The following is a 19,987-nucleotide window of genomic DNA, read 5'->3' on the forward strand; positions in this document are numbered from 1 at the left end:
CAGATTAGTTATTAACCCGCTTCCAACATGCATGGAAATATAACGCTTATCCACACAGACCAGTCTCTCTAGGAGGTTTGAATAGATACTTAGCTCACTTTTTCATTGTCATTGGCATATTTGAGAGAAATGTTAATTATGCATTCTGGTTTGCCACTCATTTCTTAACAAGGTTTCTTTGTTCAAAGCTTAGTCTGGCTTCACCTATTCTATCAAATCAATTAAACCTAAAAAGGAGTGAAGATTAAGTGAGTTATTAACTGTTAAAGTGTGTACACATTTTTCGGGGGGGAGGGGTATATGTGTGTATATGTGTATATGTGGTTATTGCACACCCTGAGTCCCCCAAAAAATGTATGCACACTTTGAATAATTAAAAAGGCAGTGTTTGTACTTCAACTGCATTTTCAAACTTCCAGTAGCATTTTAGAATGGATTTTTTTTGCTCAAAACTTTGTCTGGCTGAAAATAAAAATAAAAATCAATTGAGCTATTGGCTATTAAAGTGTGTGTATATGTTTTTGGGACACGCTGTATTTGTTTCATTCATTGTGATATGAATTTCTTCAGGTCTTACTCATCTTTTCCTTCCTTACCTCTCATGTAGTGCCCTGTAAAATAAAAGGTGGTCAACAGATACTTGTTTAATTAAACTGAATTCTGTCATTACATAATTCGCAGTGTCAAATGATAATAATTCAGCTACAATCTGGAAAAAAAAACTATAGGTGTGGGAATCTGAATTTCTCATAATGTGAATTGTTACTACTTCTTTGACACAGTATACTGAGAAAAATAATTGGGCTATTGCAGGTTTCCCACTACTTAGGAACACATGACTTAAATTTTTGATAACCAGTAGATTTTAATTAAACATATTATAAACTTCTTTATAAATCCCTTTACTGCATCAAATACAGTAATATAAGTTGCACAAAAGTGTTTTTTTCACAACTTAGTCTGCATAGATTTATAAGCATTTTACTGAATATTATCTTCACTGATTTACCAGAAGATGGATACCATTTTATCAATTGTCTGACCATTTATTACTACAGATAAGAGTTTATTAGAGAAAAATTTGTGTGGAAAATAAGTCAAATTATCAGTATTTTAAGGTCATTTAAACAATGTTCACCAAAGAATAAAAAAAGAAAACTATACTCAATAAACTATACAATTTGTCCCAATATTTGGCTACTTATGCTGACCAGAATAAATGTTGATTAACATTTCATCATCCAGTTGTTTGACATCAAGCAAAGTAGAAACACAGACTTTAAAAATAACATAAATAACTTAATTACTGTAGATCTATTTAATCACATATTTTGATGCTACTTCAAGCATTTGGAAAATCTTTAAGTAATGCAGTGGATAGAAATATTTCAAACATGTCTTTCTATTTTAGCTGTAGAAAGGCTGTATTGAAAGTCTTAGGCTATTTTACCTGGTCCTAAAGCAACAACTATGTAATTTTAAATAGCTCATGTTGCTACTCTCTGCCTCTCTTTTTTTATCAGACAGCCAGGCCTAATATAATTCATTGTATTTTTGAAAACAGTCAAACAAAATGGCATGTGTTAAAGTTCTTTGAAAAAAAAAGTAATTTACAAATATATGATATAATCATAATAACCTTCCAATATATTACAATATTTATAAAATGCATTACCACCAAAATTATGGTCCTACAATTATCCAGGAAATAATATACACCAAAGTGGCTTTAAGCTTCAACTAAAACTATGTTATTAAAACTCAAGAATAAACTTCGCATGTAGATATTAGCTTTAAATATTGTGCTTATATATTTTTTTAAATTTTTCAAAGATTAGAAACTTTTAAGGAAAAAAATGTGTCAAAATGGGGAATTTTTTTTATTTACAAGTTACCTAGATATATTTAATATTCAGTATGGTAAATAATTTAGAGCTTTCTAACTGAAACAAAGTTTTGCCATTATACATATACTGTGCAGTAAGGACAATGTGTTATTTCATGCATAAATATGAGTTGTAAAACAGACATAGAAGAGAAAAAAGATAAAAACTCTATGTAGAAAATAGAATTTTATAACTACATTTTACATAATATTCCAAGAGATATCATTGGTTACTTTATTATTTTGAAAATATCACTTATTTCAACAACTAAAAAAATGTTAAAGCCTGATATAAACTTCAACATTTGAAAGGATAATCATTGAAAAATATGTAGAACAAAAATCCCATCTCAATGCCATTGATACCACTTATACTGTTGAACAAGTATTATATGAGGTATTGAACATTGCACATAATTATACACTTAGGATTTGTCATTGTTGCTAAACCAGTTGTTCAAGGCCACTAAAATACTGCAAGAAGATTAAGATTATTAACAGTGGGGAGGAAAAAGAACCATACAAGCCCTTCTAACTCAAATGCAGAAGATGGTCATTTCACTCAAAAGTATGTCACAACTACTAAGAATTTTCAGTAATTCACTACACAAAACAAGATATCCATCTCTATTTTTTTATCTCCTCTATTACATTAATTCGATTGTGATATAGTACATGTTTTGGACCTGCACATCAGTGTGACATTTATTATTGTTATGTTTCAGAATGTAACCCTTAAAGAGTTCACATATGTGATGAGCACTAATTAAATTTCACCACTTCTGCTAGGTGGATAGCTCTTAAATTTTACACTAAGTAGTACTTTGTTTTAGTAACACCACATACAATATTTAAAATTCATATTTTAATTGAAAGAAATGCTGAAAAGTTTAGGTATAAGTAATAGATATTAACTGCTAAAAATATAAAATTTAATCTTAGGTGACACTCATTCTATGGATTAGAACCTATAAACCTATAATAAATATATGGCTCTAGTTTCTAAAATACCTATTTTTTTATTGTGTTCTTGCAGTTTTATTATCAGTGTCCACTGACTATTAAAGTGAGAATATTTCCTTTCAATTATTTTAAATAAGTTTTGGAGGACATTTGGAGGAGTGAAAAACCTCAGGAAAATAGAAATTGATCCACAAACAGGTGGCTTATGTACAGAGTTGTATTGGTATTTTACAATGATAAATTCCTAAAATATGCCAATTTGGAGCATCTGAGCAATGTTTGGAAAGCTGGCCTAGGGTGTGAGAATACCATTTAAAAACACTTGTGTTACATAACAAAAAGAAAAGTGTTGTCAATGCCAAAGAAAAAGTTTTGCTCAAGAAAAGTAATTTTTTAAAACTTAATTTTAATGTATAGATGGCACAACTGGCATCAAGGGTCGTTAAAGGCTGATAGACCCGCTTGAGGTATGGTTGCTTAATGGAGGATTAGGTTCACGGACACAAAACCCACACACACACACAGAGTTTTTAACTCTCTGGACCACCCAACATGAGATGGCAATGCAAACAAAATGAAAAAAATAAATATTTTTGCAGCACTAATAATTGTTCAGTATGCACAATTTTTATGCAGTAAGAAGTTTGGTCAAAATGATGACATGATTTATATTTAGAATGCAAGTCTGCCACTTATTTAGGAGAATTTAAAAAGTTTTTAGTTTACACATGAATTTTGCTTGAGTTCATTTTTTTAATATAGTAGAATAGACCACTGTTCAGTAAGTAGATGAAACAAATTCATAACAAGTTGAGAAACTTAGTAAGGAAATTGTCAAGAAGGATAGTGTTGAGATAAATTCTTTCCAGCCTTTTCAAAGTTTGTGGAAGTTATATATATATAAAAAAAGATACATTTTCCTTGATCTGAAGAGATTTTTTGCAGAAGTACAGTGTACAACATACTATATACATATGGGGTTTCCCTATGTACATTGACATATGCATACACTATATGCCTTTTTTTTAAAAAAAAAAAAACAACTTTAACTCAAAAAAATAAGTTAACAACACAATAGTCATTTCAGGACAATTCAAGTGCTGAAATAAGTGACCTTAATCACTAACAAGGGCTATTTTACCTCTTACAATGCCCAAGACTAAGACTATAATTTCCTTCTTTTATTTCCCCCTTTTATTGCAACACTGATTGTCATAGATAATCTTTGTGCTTTTGCATAATGCCCATCCTGGATGTAACATTGGAGCAGACGACATTGGACATTTTAAATAAGCATGCTGGAACACAGGCAGGACCAGACAACCATGCACCAAGTATTCCGAATGTGTTTTTCCAAACTGACTGCAACATCAACATGCACCACTCTCATATTTGGTCCTGTAGAGCAAAGAATGTACAGCTGAAGCAATCATGGCTAAGTTTCACTTGCAAGAGTTTCTTTAAAGAACACCCGATTAGGAAACAAAGCAGGACGAATGAGACAACACAAAAAAATCCCCCATGACCAACAATTAAAAAAAAAAGTTCCTCCCACACATTAACACTGAAAGTCTGGCCGTTCTCCTCATTCTGCAGAAAGCAGGCCCTCTCGTAGAAACGTTGAGTTGAATTAGTGCCTCATAGCTTTCCCTAACCATTGGAAAAGCTCATCTTGGTAAAGCATTTTCCAGCGCACATTGGCTTCGACGGTTTCCACAGCTCTTGAGAAAGAGGCAGCGGCTACTCCATCATAGTTCTTCATGAAGTTCTTTAGCTGGGAATAAAGATTTTTCAAATGGTAATTATGCATGTCCAACATAGGTAAACAAGAGCCCATTTTAAACAATGGGCCACAGTCACTACAGAAGGTATACTTAATATGTGGAGAGAGCTTAGTATTGAAATGCAATATGACTGGGTCCATTTGGTGTCAATTATTTTGAAATTGAGAGGAAAATAAAGAGTGGACATTACAGTGTAAGTAGCTATAAAATTAACTCTTGCTTCATAAATAAATATTAAAACAGACGTATTTCATTTATCTTTTCATAATAGGCTGATGGGATTGTGGCAAAGCAAGTTCTAATTACGAAGCATATCCAACAGACAAAATAGTCTTAAAAACTGAATATAAGGAATAAAGTTTACTTTTTGCTTGTAGAAAAAAAAATTCTCCTTAATTTTCTCCCAATAAGGAGTCTGAGGGCTTGGCACTATCTTTAATGGCAAGGAAATTATCAAAGGTTTTGAGTAGTGGGGGGGAGGGAGGGGGAATACTGATAGTATAAAAACTAGATGATTAAATGGCATTGCAATCACTTGAGTAACTAGATTTAGAAAGAATGAAGGAGGAATGTGGTCTCATTAGGCAAAGAATTGGAACACTAAATTAAAATCTTGTAATTTTTAAATGTTTTGTCACAATTTTTATGGAATGAGATTTTCTCTATCGAGTTTGCATATTCTGGAAATGCTCAAGGATTTTTATTTCAAGATCCAATGCTAGCAGTTTTTCTTTCTATTTGATATGTCTTTAGAAATTGGCAACCAACCAAGGATCGTGATGCTAACAGACAAATGTGAAAAATCAACTTGCAACAGAGAAACATTATGTGGTGTAATTAGTGTGAGGTGTGATTCATCACACGGTAGGCACCAACCACATGGAGGATATGCCAGGAGGGAAATGCACTGCATCAGGAATGGCCCAAGGAAAGGGAGAAATGGGGGGGAGAAGGGGAGACATTTAAAATAGAGTTAAATATAGCTTTTGAATTAATATAAAATTCAGTTCTGGGTAGTCTGTTTTGTTTATGGCAGTGTTACTTTGATTACATAATACTGATGGGTTTTCTCAGTTTATCCTCTACTTTTCTACAAACCCCCCAGTCTCACTGCATTAGTAACAAATAACCATATATCAGAGCAATATACTTCACAAGAATTCAAAATCAGTATGCTTTTATAACAAACCTGTAAAATATCCAATGAATTACAAATATTTATCGGCACTAACTTTAAAATTGTTTTGACATTTGACCAAATGTACACATACTAAGGAAAGGAGAGGAAAGGAAAGACTGGGATTTGCTGAATAGCTCCCAATGTCTCAGACTCTGTACCACATGCATATACCTGGAACATGTGCACATATATAAAAAGGAAGTTTTATGGAATCACCAGAATAATTTTTTTAAATTTTAGTTGATTAACTAAATAATTCATTTTTATTTATATTTATGTTCAGACCTATTCAGTCTATATCTCTAAAGCAACAAATAATACATGGGATCTATGTTTTGAATTTAGTGTTTCAATTTATTACAAAGCATGTACATTGCATTGTACATTTGTGCATTATATACTGTACATTTGTGCATTAGCCTTTTATTATATTTATGTACATTTGTGCATTAGCCTTTTATTATATACGCGTTCAGAGATCATAATAATCAGGAATGGCCCAAGGACAGGGAGAAATCTGTCCTTGGGCCAGATTATTATGATCTCTGAACGCGTATATAATAAAAGGCTAATATGCAAAGTGTTCCCTCGGCCAGGAGTTTGACCAGCAGGCAGGCCAGCCAACCGCCCATGTCTCCTCCCCCTGGCCAGGCTGGCTGGATCTCACCCATGCACAAATTCATGCACTGGGCCTCTAATATATATAGACTGTATATATATATATATATATATATATATATATATATATATATATATTGAATGGCCAGATTATTATGCATTCATAGATCATAATAATCTGGCCACTCAGTGTATGTGTACAGTATAGTGGCATTATTTACATAATATACTGCTCAGGAAAAAATTAAGTCTATTCATCATATGTTTTATTACATATTTTCCTGGGTAGTCACAGAACATGCCAAATAGTGATAATGACCCTTTGGCAACTTGACTCTGTGCAGCATAGCCATGGACTTTTTTCCCCTTAAAATATATTTTTATTGATTTTAAGGAGGAAGGGAGAGGGAGGGAGAGAGAGAGAAACATCAGTGATGAGAGAGAATCATTGATCAGCTGCCTCTTGCATCCCCCCAGTAGGCATGTGCTCTTGGCTGGAATAGAACCTGAGACCCTTCAGTCCACAGGTGGACACTCTATCCACTAAGTCAAACTAGTTAGGGAACCATGGGCTTCTTGATGAGTTAGCAAGCCAGCCTGCACTCATGGAGTACTAATAAATCTCTTAAATCTTCCTCAAAAGCAAACAATAGGTTGAATATGAATGAGCTATTGACAGAATAGCAGGTCAGATTATCCTGCAAGAGAATGCTCAGTTGACAATTAAATTATGGGTCTCTTGGGATTCATTTCTTAAATCACTATTTAATTACACTAAATACTACCCTCGTGAGCTCAGAGAGCCTGAGGTGACTCACTTTAGAAGCCATGGGGCAGTAGAAAGCATTTGACATTCTAGTTTGCTGATTTCTGCAGCTCTTTGGTAGGATTGCTGCTGCTATTTGTGTTTACTATAGTGTTTCCTAATAGCTTTGCCTTCTTAAGGTTTTATATGAAAAGATTGCATTTAGGCATTTTTTATAAAATAATATTTCATAAGATGTCAGAGTTGTTTGTTCTTCCTGTTCTTCAGAGCATAAAATTTCTAGACATTGTCAATTTCTCTATTAAAAACATTTTAGTATTTTATAAAACCCTTATTTTAGGGTGTCCCAGATACTAAATGTCACGGAGTAAATTATTTGTACAGTAAATTGCAGAGTATATATATATTAATCAGATGATTGCCCTATTGTGAGATTTATGTTTTCAACATTAAAACTGTAAATGGGATGTCTGAGATGCATGGGATCTATATTCTTTCACACCAGTTTTGTACATTAGGTTCAAGAGGCAGTAATATGAGTGCTAGAGAGGAATGCCTAAAGGATATGGGTGTGGAAAAATGGCAAGGGCCTCAGAGATTCCATGTGGTTGTACTTCCATTAGTTTAAAATTAAAGAAATAATGCACCATCTTATGGAGAAATATTGTTCAAATTGTTAGGGCCATGAAATCAAACGAAATTGTGTTTCCAGTTCTAGAATGCAGTTTTTAGGATGGGACCATGTAATAATATAAGTATCTCTACTTAATGCCTCTAAAGCTGATGGGGATCATGAAAATCTTAAATGAGATTTCCCGAATTCATAAAGTTGCTGATTCCCTTTTGATCTATAAACTGTTGAAATAAGGATGTGCCATACCCAGAGGGAGCACATTGGGTTTTCTGCTTATGAGGCTCATTGATTACAGAAGAATGAGACTGGAATTTCCTCAGCCCTTTATATGTATGGAAGGGGTTATCAGCAATACAAATTAAACCCCCATTCTGCCTAACAACATTGGTCCCCAATCCTATGGACCATTAGATAATGAAAATATGAAAACACCTCAGGCCACAGCTGTTAAACTAAAAACTCAGAGCAAGCAGTTATGCTGTGAAGGGATTCATGACTTGTGCCATGGAGAGACTCTATTGTGAAGTTAACTGCTTTGCAGATAATGGACTAAAAGTCACAATTCAGTTTCAGTCTTGAAATTGTGCCTTTCATTATAGGGGTATCTTGGAACATTTCAAATGCAATTAAGTCAGGTGTAAAAAGATTAAATGCATAAGTGAAATACATAAAACCAAATGGTCGGTATAGGATAAAATTAGTTAAATGTTCATTTAAAAAAACTTTGTTCCTATGGCCTTGTATTATCAAAGAAAAAAATGTGAAATACAGACAGAATTAGAGGATAGAAGTAGAGGAGGAAGAATAGGAGAGAGACAGGGAAGATAGCAGTGAAATGGGAAAAAGACAGGAGAGAAGCCAGGAGAAGGAAGGCAGCAATGAGGGGCAAGGACAGATGGGGGAAGGAAGAGGAGGGGGGCGGGATCCTTCACTTAGGCATTCACTTCCATGGCTGCACAGAGCATGACTAAATGAGTCTTTCACTCCCAGGTTATTGACTATGAAACCATGGAATTGAAAGTGCTTCATTTAAATACAGACAAAATTGGAAGAAATCATTAACTTTATTGTTCTTTCTTTCCTCTTTGTACGTATATGAAAAATATTCTTCCCATTTAGCTTCTTTTACTAAAAAATATAGTGAAACATATGCTGGTGTTTTCAAAACCAAATCCTTTAGGGTTGGAAACACACATAGCAGGGATAAAAATTGAAGTTCAAATCATTATAATCAGAAACTGAGCTCAGTTCATGGTGTGAAAGAATCCAAGTTAGTGCATGCTAGATGATCATACAAAATTGGGCAATATCAGAAGATATTAAGGGTGGTTCCAGGGTTGATTTGATGCTTCTGAGAGATTGCTGCTCAACAGGATTAGCTCTGGGTCACAGCATCAAGCATCCATCAGTGGAAACTGAGGAAACCTTGATTCACATTGATAATTTTAAGCTTTGTTTTATTGTGGAAGAGAGCAGCATACCAAAAACAAGAGTTATTTGAAGCCCCACTCATTTTAATCGATTAAGTGTATCTATATTTTGCTCCTTCCTTCTACCTACTTAACCCTTCCCATTTCACACTCCTCTCAATTAGAAATGTAAGTAGTCAAAACAGTAGTTGGTTTCCAGAAAAAAAATGATATGTTAGATATTCCATAAACTATACACTAGTCCTTAAAAAATTTACAGACTGAATAGCATGAAGCATTATTATCACATCCAGTCATCCATTCTCTGTATAGACCTGAGCACAAAGCAGTGAGACTCAAGCTCTGTACCTCAAATTCAACTTTGGTCTTCTGTATCCAAATACTGAACCATTGTGACAGAATAGTTTTGTTGTTTTGAGGATCCTAAACTGGGTTCACACAATCAGCTGATGAGCAGCTGATTGGATCAAATATGTCTTGAGTGGATTTGGAATCCCCAAGTTGAAGACTCATTCCATTCAAACATTTTTCAAAGGCATTTAATATTTAATATGTCAAAAATATATTTTCAAATAATGAATTGAGTAGTCTTTAGCATGGGTGAGTGTGTGTGTGTGTGTGTGTGTGTGTGTGTATCTTAAGGGAATGAATATGATTCTGTTGTAAACAAATGGTTGAAGTAAATGTATAATTTCATATGTTAATAAAAGAAAAGCATTAGAAATCTTAAAAGGTTTACCTCTTTGAGTTCACCTTCAGTATTAAGAAATTCTGTAACTCCACTGATAAGTTTGGAATTCATAAATAATGCTTCTCCATACCTCAAAAGATAAAAAGAAGTCTTAATGTTAATAAAGACAGTAATTTAAGAAATACTATTATATTTCTAGCTCTCTCAAAACCTATTTGAAAAAATAATGATAGTAACTTCCTCAAACCTTGTGAAGGAAATAGATATACAAGTTGACAAAGTACAGACAAACCCAAACAAGATGAACTGAAAAAGTCCCACACCAAGACACATCGTAATCAAAGAACATATAAAGAGCTTCTCAGGCAAGAAAAAGCTAAAGGAACTTATTACCACCAAAACATTGTTATATGAAACTTTAAAGGGTCTTCTTTATGAAGAAGAAGAAAAAAAAGATAAAAATATGAATAATAAAATGGCAATAAATACATATTTATCAACAATTGAATCCAAAAAATAAAATAAATGTATAGAACAGAAATGAGACCCATAGATACAGATAGGAGGAAGACTGCGGGAATAAATGAAAAAGGTGAAGGGATTAAGAAGTACAAATTGGTAATTACATAATAGTCTTGGGGATGCAAAATACTGCATTGGAAATATAGTCAATAATATTCCAATAACTGCATGGTGTTGTTGAAAGAGTACAATATTTATTAGGATAACCACTTAGTAAGTTATATAATGTTTAATGATTGGGATGTACACCTGAAACTAATAAAAATATATGTCAACTATTACTGAAAAATAAAAAAAATTAAAAAGAAATATGACTATAAAGATTTCTTAGAACTCTTCTCAAGGGTTCCATGTGAATAGTGGTGTATTGATGCTATCAAGATCTCTGAGCATTCAAGGTCATTTCTATAGGAATTTGGGAGGTGCAAAGAGCTATGATTACAGGATACCAGCAGATGCCACCTGATTTGGCTCTTAAAATTTAAAATTATATATATTTTTAATGATTTCAGAGAGGAAGGAAGAGGGAGAGAGAGATAGAAATATCAATGATGAGAGAGAATCATTGATTGGCTGCCTCCTGAATGACCCCCTACTGGGGATTGAGCCTGCATGTGCCCTTGACTGGTATCAAACTTGGAACCTTTCAGTCCGCAAGCCAATGCTCTATTCACTGAGCCAAACCAGATAGAGCTGGCTCAGAACTTTTAAGAAAAGCCTAAGTAGTATTACTATTTTAAAAAGGAGCCCTCTAAAATTAGGTGCAAGAAATACTATCACATTTCCAATCCAAGGCCTGAGGAGAAAAAGATTTTTAAACTTTCAACTTTAACATAAACTAGCTCACTAGGAAAAATAATCCCAACTAGGGAAACAGGATTGCAAGACAAATCTGGGCATTATCAGTATGTCACACAGATTTTTTAGTCCGGTTAGTCAAAACTGACATCAGCATTTGCGTTTTTCATAGTTAGAGACTGAGTCAAATTTTTCAAAAATGTTTCAAAAATTTAGCGTTTTTTTTCATTTGGCCATTAAAATACAATATCAAGCTGTTCATTAGAACTGCATAATTCTCCTACCACACACATAATTACTCCACTCGGGACTCAAGGCAAGAGTTTTCATTTATTGATTTGTCTATTCTATGCTAAGGATACTTATAAGAGGCTATCATAGACAGAACCAAGAAACGTACACCAAAAATGAGAGTCTGAGTTTAGGAAGCAAAAGTCAGGCCACTGTAACCAGCGGTTGTCTAATGCTGCTCTTACTTGTGGGAATTTAAATAATTTAGCTTTTGAAGCCTCAGATTTCTCATATGTAAAATGAGGGGACTAGACTGTCAGAATTTATGATTCTAACATTGAACTCCCCTATTTCATGGGAAAAATTAACTAAATAAAATAAATTTTTGAGCTAAAAATACAAAAACCCAATGTGCTTTCTAGGAATATCACAGCTTTCTGACAATAAATATATCTGTAGTTAGAAATGTGTTTTAATATGACACATCCATCCAGATTGGATTCTTTATACTGATAAAGGTGCACTTTTTAAAAGTAAAGTTTATACACCAGTTTTTAAAATATAGAATAGTAGGTCTGCACACTATCTGGGGACATTTAAGTTTGAGAACATGCAACATTCACAAGCTCTATAATAAATTTAATTTTAAAATACCATAGAGATTATAAGAGTAATAAATTAACATGTATTATAATATATTTAAATATATCAGAAATATTTTCTAAATGTGAGGCTAAAGGATTCTCACCATGAAACAAGATGTCTCAGGAATGAATTATACTGCAATTAGAATTATACAATGATTCAAATATTCCATGGTTTTATTCCAGGTGTATTTATATTTAAAGGAAATTTAAAACAATTTTACAGAAGTAAAGTTTTCTTGTCCTAATACAATTATACATGATTTGTAAATCATTTTTATAACATATTCAGGATATAGGGGGTTTATGATAACAATTCCTTCAACTTGGGAAAGTTTGATAGATTGCCAGAGAAAATTGCACTGCTAAAACTTTTTACTCTTTACATTTCCACATATAATTACAGTGATAAATATTTAATAAATAAATAATGTTATATTTAAAAAAAATAAAGATAAAATAATTTTGAGTTTCATAAACATGGCAAGATCCATCTTGGTAGACTTTTTAAAAATCTAATTCTATTATCCAGACTTTTATTCTAACACAAAATGTTGTGCTTTTCTCCCTCATATGTCATCTTTTATTTATTCACTCAATTATGAATGATTAAACTCGGTTTCTACCTGGTATTCAATATCTTCCACTTATCTCTAAAAAACTTCCAAGCAAGGTCCCGGCCATGTGGATTTCGAGCTACATGGATTATGACGTCAATTGCATCTTGATCCAGCACTACCTCAGAATTCAGTGACAGATTCAGAAGCCTTGAAGATAGAATTGTAGGGAAAGTTTTAGTCCAACAACTTAAACATTTTTATAAAATTTTAAAAAAGTATATGTTATAACTTATATTTTTCAAGAGAACAGTGCAGGGTAAACTTTACTAATACCAACTTCACAATAGAATAATTTTCTGGCTATAAAAAAGGAAGAAGATCAAACTCATATATGTTAATTAACAGGTTAGTTAAATTTTCAAAAATCTTGTGGGTGGAGAAATCATAATTCTGATTTGATGATGCAAACTTACCTTTAAAATTCTTTAGAGTAAACATTTCCTTTAATATCGAAATATTATCCTACATGTATGGGTAAAAACTAACTTAACAAAATCACTTAGAAACAAAGACATATCTTTCAAGTCAACTAGCTTTAGTTATCTTAACACATCATTTTCCCTTGGTTTTAGGAATCTAGACCTATAGTAATTAGCATATACCCCAGGAAAGAAAACAACTTCAGAACAGTTTGATTAATGAAGAATACTTTTATTACATAAATACATTTGACCATTAATTGACCTACCTATTTAATAAATTCCTGTCATCACTGCAAGTTAAGGCTTCTAATAGTATTTTCTTCTCAGACACTGCCGTGGTGGAGTGGAACTTCATCCATATGAATTCCCAGACATCCTCATCTAGCAGAGAAACTCCGGTACAGTAGACGATGTCTCTGACGTTTAGTGGTATTCTAAAGAAGCAACCCATGTGCATTCTGTTAATTAAAAGCTTGATAGTATTGAAAATAAAGATGCTGCTTTACTACAGGCAGTTTAAAAAGGTGATTTTGTTAATCAGATTTTACCTGAGAGAGAATAATACCATACCCCTAACAATATTCAAAAATACTGGTGACTAAATTTTAAAAATAAGATATTTTCTTTCTTTTTTTTTTCCAATTGAATAGACCTGTACTAAGCACCAACTATGTACAAGGTGCTATGACAGATTTCATAAGACATGCAAAATTGAGTAAACTCCAAACTCATAACGTTCTTTAATATTCACCCTATATACTCCCTATACATGTTAGCTATTTCTGTTAACTAACTTTAGTAATAACGATTCTGATGATTTGAGCAATTTTCAATGATTTAAAATCCTTTCAAGTTACACTAAGCAGCATTAGAAAATATTGGCTTTGGACAATTTTTAAAGATTTTTAAAAGTTGCTCTAAATTAGGCTTTCATCTCTATCTTCTTAAAATTGTTTTCTAAATGTTTACGGAAGAAGCCCTGATTAAACAAATACTACCATGATTATATACTCAAACAGCAAGTTACAGTGATATGACAAATTTACAAAAGTGAGTTAAACACAGGATAAAGGGAAACTTCTGCATGAAATAGTGTTTGTTATGAGAAAACCTTTTTGGAAAATAAAAACATCATGGTGATTTTGTTTTTATGGAAGCAAAATTGAGGAAGTCAGTAAATGAGTGTATAAATCATTAATAAAATGTCATATGAACACAATGTCACAATATGAATATAAGCTAGAAGAATTATGAATAAAGAATCAATAATTTGGTTTTTGAATGCTATTCAATAGTACATTTTTTAGTGTTTTGTACTAAATATCCACATATATTTATATACCAGAAATACTTTTATTTTTGTTTTTATTCTTCTTGACTCTGTCCATTTGTACATGCTTTTTATTTTTTTGTGGTTGTATATTTATCCATTCACCAGTTCACGGACATTTGGGTATCCAGTTTTTTATTTTATTTTATTTTTTTAAATATATTTTTAATTAAATTATTATTTAAAATAAGATATTTTCTTTAAATGTAATTTTGAATGAAATTTTTCTTTCCACCTTTGAAACTATATCTAAACAAAACCCCCAAAAAGTAGGGTGTTTAATATTTTCATCAACATTAATAGACTCACCAAGCAAAGATTTGCCTTCGTAATTGGTAGACGTAAAAATGTTACAAAAGCACCGGTTGAAAAGACTTATTTGGATTAAACAGAAACATTTTGTCCTAAATGTTTAGACAACTTTTAAAAAAATTATTTTTCTCAAATAGCACTCCAAATTTTAGAACTTAGAAGATTATTAACATAGGTAATAAACAAAATATATGTCCCAAATGTTGGGAAAGTGGAGTTTATTTGCCTATGTTTATATAGGTGACTATGAAAATACACTACATTTTTACTCTGACTCCAAAAGAAAATGTTGCAATGGGAAACTGTAGATTTAATAGATCTTCGTTATTTATTTATTTATTTATTATTTCTGGTGCAAGGAATTTATTGGCAGGATCATGGGTGGAGGAAGGGGCAGAGAATCAACGGGAGGCTAGAGAATTAGATCAGGTAGCTGGTATCCAGGGAAGGGCATGTGGCTGAAACATCACCTCCAACCCTGGCATGATAGCTTCAGTTAATATTCAAAACCTGGCTATTCATAGGGTGTAAATTATCATGTGTACTTTGATATAGAAAATTTTTAATAAATATTGTTCTTTCAAGGTCCAATATATACCCTACATTTAAAAAACTCAGTCCTAAATGCTCCAATATTTAAAAAAATGTAAAATGTATTATTGCTTTGTGTAATATTCAGTAATTGGTTATTACACTTTTTATGATTTTAAAAGAGCTAATAATAATGTGCTTTCTCTGGATAACAAGGTGAAAAAAAACTCTTCTAAAGATTTGGGACTTTGATGGTTAAAATACTGATATAATTAAAAGAGTATTTGGGGAAAAAAAGGAAAAAGTGTCCTTATGACTAAGTAAGATGATCTTGTTCTGTTAAGAAGCTAAGTAGGACTACTAGTACATTCAGGATATTGAAAATTATGTCTTAGGGTACTAAATATGCAGAGTTATTAGAAATCCTATATAATAAGAAGGTAATATGCAAATCAACCAAACGGCGGAACATCTGACATGCACTGACCACTGGAGGGCAGACAGTCAATGCAGGAGCTGTTGGTTGTCAGTGCACTCTAACAGTGGGAGCACTTCTCAACCAGAAGCCCTGAGCCTGACTCACAGCTGGCAAGCATAGTGGGAGTGGCAGGAGCCTCTCTCACCTCTATGGCAGTGCTAAGGATGTCTGACTTAAGTCTTAGGCCCATGCAGGGAGCGGGCCTAAGCCATCAGTTGGACATCCCCTGGGGCTCCCGGACTGTGAGAGGGCACAGGCTGGGCTGAGGGAACACCTTTCTGAGTGCAAGAATTTTGTACACCAGGCCACTAGTATTATATAAAATGCATAGTTCCCAGAAATAGCTAAAACTGTAAAGTATTTGGAGAAAAGTTACTTTAATTTTGCTAACCAAAGCCATTTTTCTATTTGTTTGTTTGTTTGATTAATTTGTTTTCTTTTAATAAAACAAAACAAAAGGAATATAGACATCCAGAGAAACCAGCAAACAACTTCACATTTCTCCTGTTTTTCCTCTTAACCCTGGATTCCCTTGAAGAAAATATCAACAATCGTCTTCCCAATGGTAATGAAACCTTATCTCCCTGCTCTGTGTATGACCTGCCTGCCACCACCTTTTTGAAGAAAAGTGTCAATCCTGGTAAATACAACTAAAGATTGCAAAGATGTTTCCATATTTACTAACTTTAATAAAGTTAAAACGTCTAGTCTTTCTCTAAATCAACAGCTAGGAAAGATAAATCATTACTTCTAAAAATTATAGGCTACAGAGCACAACACTGTATTATTGTGCTTGACTTTGGCCAACCGATCAATATAAATATTTGCAAGAAATAATGATAAAATGTCTACTGTGATCATCAACTCATCAATCTTTGCATATTTTCTTAATGTTAGTCCTAATAACAGTTTACTTTCTAACAGAGACTCATTAAGCTGATTAATATACCAAAGAGAGTACAGGAACAAAGCCCACTGAATTAGGTTGGTTACTGCCTATGAAACCAGTCTCCAATATCAATGGTTTCAAGTAGAAGAGTCAGACAGGAATATAAAAAAGGCAAAAAGAAAAAGTGAATATTAAACTACGTTCCTTGGAAATAACTTGGACGCCACATACTATAGTTACTAGCAAAAGTCCATATTCTTGTTATTCAGTACTTGCTACTGGCTGCTGCTGAACTGTGTAAGATGCATCTAAGTGAATGGATTGGCCATTCCCAGCCCTGCACACTGGCTAAAAGGGCATCCAAGGTACAAAATAAAACTTCTGCACAATACTATTTCTCAGGTCACACATCTTATTTTACTTAGGCTATACAATAACATCATGATGTCTCTCTTTATAAACTTTCTTTAGCAGGAGAGGAAACCTGCTTTGAGAGAGGGTATTTTGGATGATAGCATCTAGCTAGCAAGTTGAGAGGGAGGATGATCTGTACATGAAAGTCATTCTTCTTTACATCCGCTTAGAGATGGCTAATATGAATGAAAATAAGACCTATTGATTTCTATTGGTAGCAATATTCAAATTATTGTCACTGAATTCTGATATGCATTGTTTAATAAAACACTATCTGAGAAAAAGTAAAATGAGAAAAATGTTTAATTAAAAAAATAGTATATTCTTTAAAAGAGTACTAACACCAACCCATAGGCCCATACAATGGCTGCAGAGTAATACCAATCATCCAATCCATACTTCTATTCGCTCTGAACTGGCCACAGATGTCACCTCTAACCTCTTTTTAAATGATTATTTTTACACACAGCTTAGTCAGTCATCTTTGAGACATATTGGTAAGACTGTTTCTCTTTAACTTCTTTATTGATTAAGGTATTTGTCCTCATCCCCCCATTCCCATCACAAATCCCTCTCCATGTATGCCCCTTCCATCCTGTTGTCCGTGACCACTGGTTAGGCTCATATACATGCACACAAGTCCTTTGGTTGATCTCTCCTCCTTATCCCCACCCTCCCCTACCTTCCCTCTGAGGTCTGACAGTCTGATCTATGCTTCCTTGACTCCGAGTCTGTTCTTGTTCATCAGTCTATGTTGTACATCATTTCCCCTAAATGAGTGAGATCATGTGATACTAGAAATACACTTATAAGAACCGAACTATAAGACATATTGGCAAGACTGTTTTTCCAAAAATAAGTGCCTACTCTGTTCATGGAAGTGTTCCTTGTCAAAATGCCACCTCTGATGACTGAAAGGATATAGGAAATCTGTATATTGAAGGAGGCGCTGAATGGCAAGCTGGTCATGCACAAAACCAGGGGAATAAACATGGAAAGGGAACCCAGCAATCAAGTGTTTCAAATGTGTCCAAATCCAAAAGCCACCGATTCATTCTTTGTTCCAATCTTAACTGAAAACTCAGTGCATGTCCTGCTAATTCTGCACGTGTTCCATGACATTCCCGGGTCCACCTCAGAACACTTAAAGGCGTGTGGGCACTTTCATTACTGCTGGTGATTGTCCGGTGAATTACAGTGGGATGTCTTTTTAAAGATACCCCATAAAAGTTCCCTGGTCTGTTATCCCAGGTCTGTTATCAGAAAGCCAAGTTGTCACCATAATTGTGAGCTTAATGTTTTGTTTGTTAACAATTTTTTAAATATATTTATGACATATAAAAACAAACAAACATTAAGCTCACAGTTATTGAGTGGATTAGATGACAGAGTGAGCACCCTGAGAGAACCTCACAAAATTTGTCCTGGACAAAGGAGGCCTTTGAAAACCATGCTGCCCACAATAAGGGCAGATTCCGTATCTAAAGCTGCAGCCACAAAGAAGAGAAAGACTGCATAATTTGGATGTGATCTGCAAGAAACTGCAGGTCAAGTTTCAGGCTTGTCAGCAGCTGTTCCTCTGTGCATAGCAGGTGTATCAAATTTGATTACTATGAAAATGGGACACATATGTTTACATGTATAATCTAAAGCCTGTTTACTGATGGTCCGTTGAAAAACAGACCTCAGTCTCAGCTACAAATCCCCAAACTCTCAGGAAAGAAATGGCTCTATTAGCAGATGCTAGAATATTCATATTGCTTTAGGCTCATACAGCTCCTGAGAAGAGCAAGAACGGAGTTGACTGGTGGGAGAATACTGCCCTGATTTTACTTTTCCTTTCCCCATCCACTCCTCATCTTCCTCATCACCCACCAGCTAAAGAATAAATATGTAGTTTATAAGATTATTGTACTCCTCACGGAAAATAAAACAAGATTTGGGAGCACTGCGTTTGCCAAGGAACCTTGGTTCCCAATGATTTTCATATTGAAACCCCCCTTTGCTGCTAAATTTGTAAAGATGTTCTAATAACATTTTAGCAAAATAATTGCTCTGGGGACAGTTTAAGATCTCATTGTATAAACCAGAGTCATTAGGAACAAATGAAAAACCTCATTTGTTTGTAAAGCATGAGCTGATAAAGCCACAGAACCCATCTTTATGAACGGTACAAATGAGTCCTGTGAGATCCCTGATGTCAGATTGCAGGGAGAGAGGCTCCGTCTTGTGAGCATGGAGATTGTTTATGAAATGTGAATATCCCCGTGTTTATTTCTATTTAACTGCTGCCTCGAAAGTGAACCCTTTGATGGAATTTTATCACCTGGGAAGGAAAGATGTGCCTGTTTTTCTCTAGGTATAGTATACATCATATGCACAAGCAGAGTCTAGTCTAGCTACCTTCATAGGAGATAAATGGGGTAATCTTCAGGCAAAAGGAAGTACCTTTATTTTTGTAGAGTACTATCATTGCAGGAATTATTAGCTAATTAGTGTAACAACTATATTTTAAATTCCATTCTCTATTTAAATAGGATCATGACAGAGTTCATTGGTATAAACAAGTTTTAAAGCATGCTATTTCATTATATCATCGTAAAATAAATTATTTTTGTATTTTATTAATATGTTTAACCTGTTTTATATTGACAAAAGCAAATGCTTAAAAACTAAATATTTGGGGTAGAAGTTAAAAAATAAAATAAGTAGATACAAAAGTAAAGGCATGCATCTTTTAGGAAAAGAAATTATTGAGTTAAATAATGCTGGTGAAATGTAACTGATATTTTAATTCATAGTAAACTCATACTTTAGTTATTAAATGGAAAATTGTGAAGTAGAT

General features: G+C 33.5%; 1 protein-coding gene across 1 annotated transcript in view; it reads right to left on the reverse strand.

Annotated features, from left to right (window-relative positions):
* Positions 1 to 3,885: 3,885 nt before the first annotated feature.
* TRHDE (thyrotropin releasing hormone degrading enzyme) overlaps positions 3,886 to 19,987 on the reverse strand; it is a 363,581-nt gene continuing 347,479 nt past the window's right edge. Inside the window, exons 16-19 of the mRNA XM_084878863.1 lie at positions 13,455 to 13,622; positions 12,773 to 12,913; positions 10,000 to 10,081; positions 3,886 to 4,622 (exon numbers count right to left, since the gene is read on the reverse strand). Coding sequence (XP_084734989.1) covers positions 4,479 to 4,622; positions 10,000 to 10,081; positions 12,773 to 12,913; positions 13,455 to 13,622 — 535 coding nt within the window. The 3' untranslated portion in view covers positions 3,886 to 4,478. The remainder of the gene's footprint in view (positions 4,623 to 9,999; positions 10,082 to 12,772; positions 12,914 to 13,454; positions 13,623 to 19,987) is intronic.

The sequence above is a fragment of the Pipistrellus hanaki genome (assembly GCF_964339955.1).
Source record: "Pipistrellus hanaki genome assembly, chromosome: 3".
NCBI classification, from domain to species: Eukaryota; Metazoa; Chordata; class Mammalia; order Chiroptera; family Vespertilionidae; genus Pipistrellus; species Pipistrellus hanaki.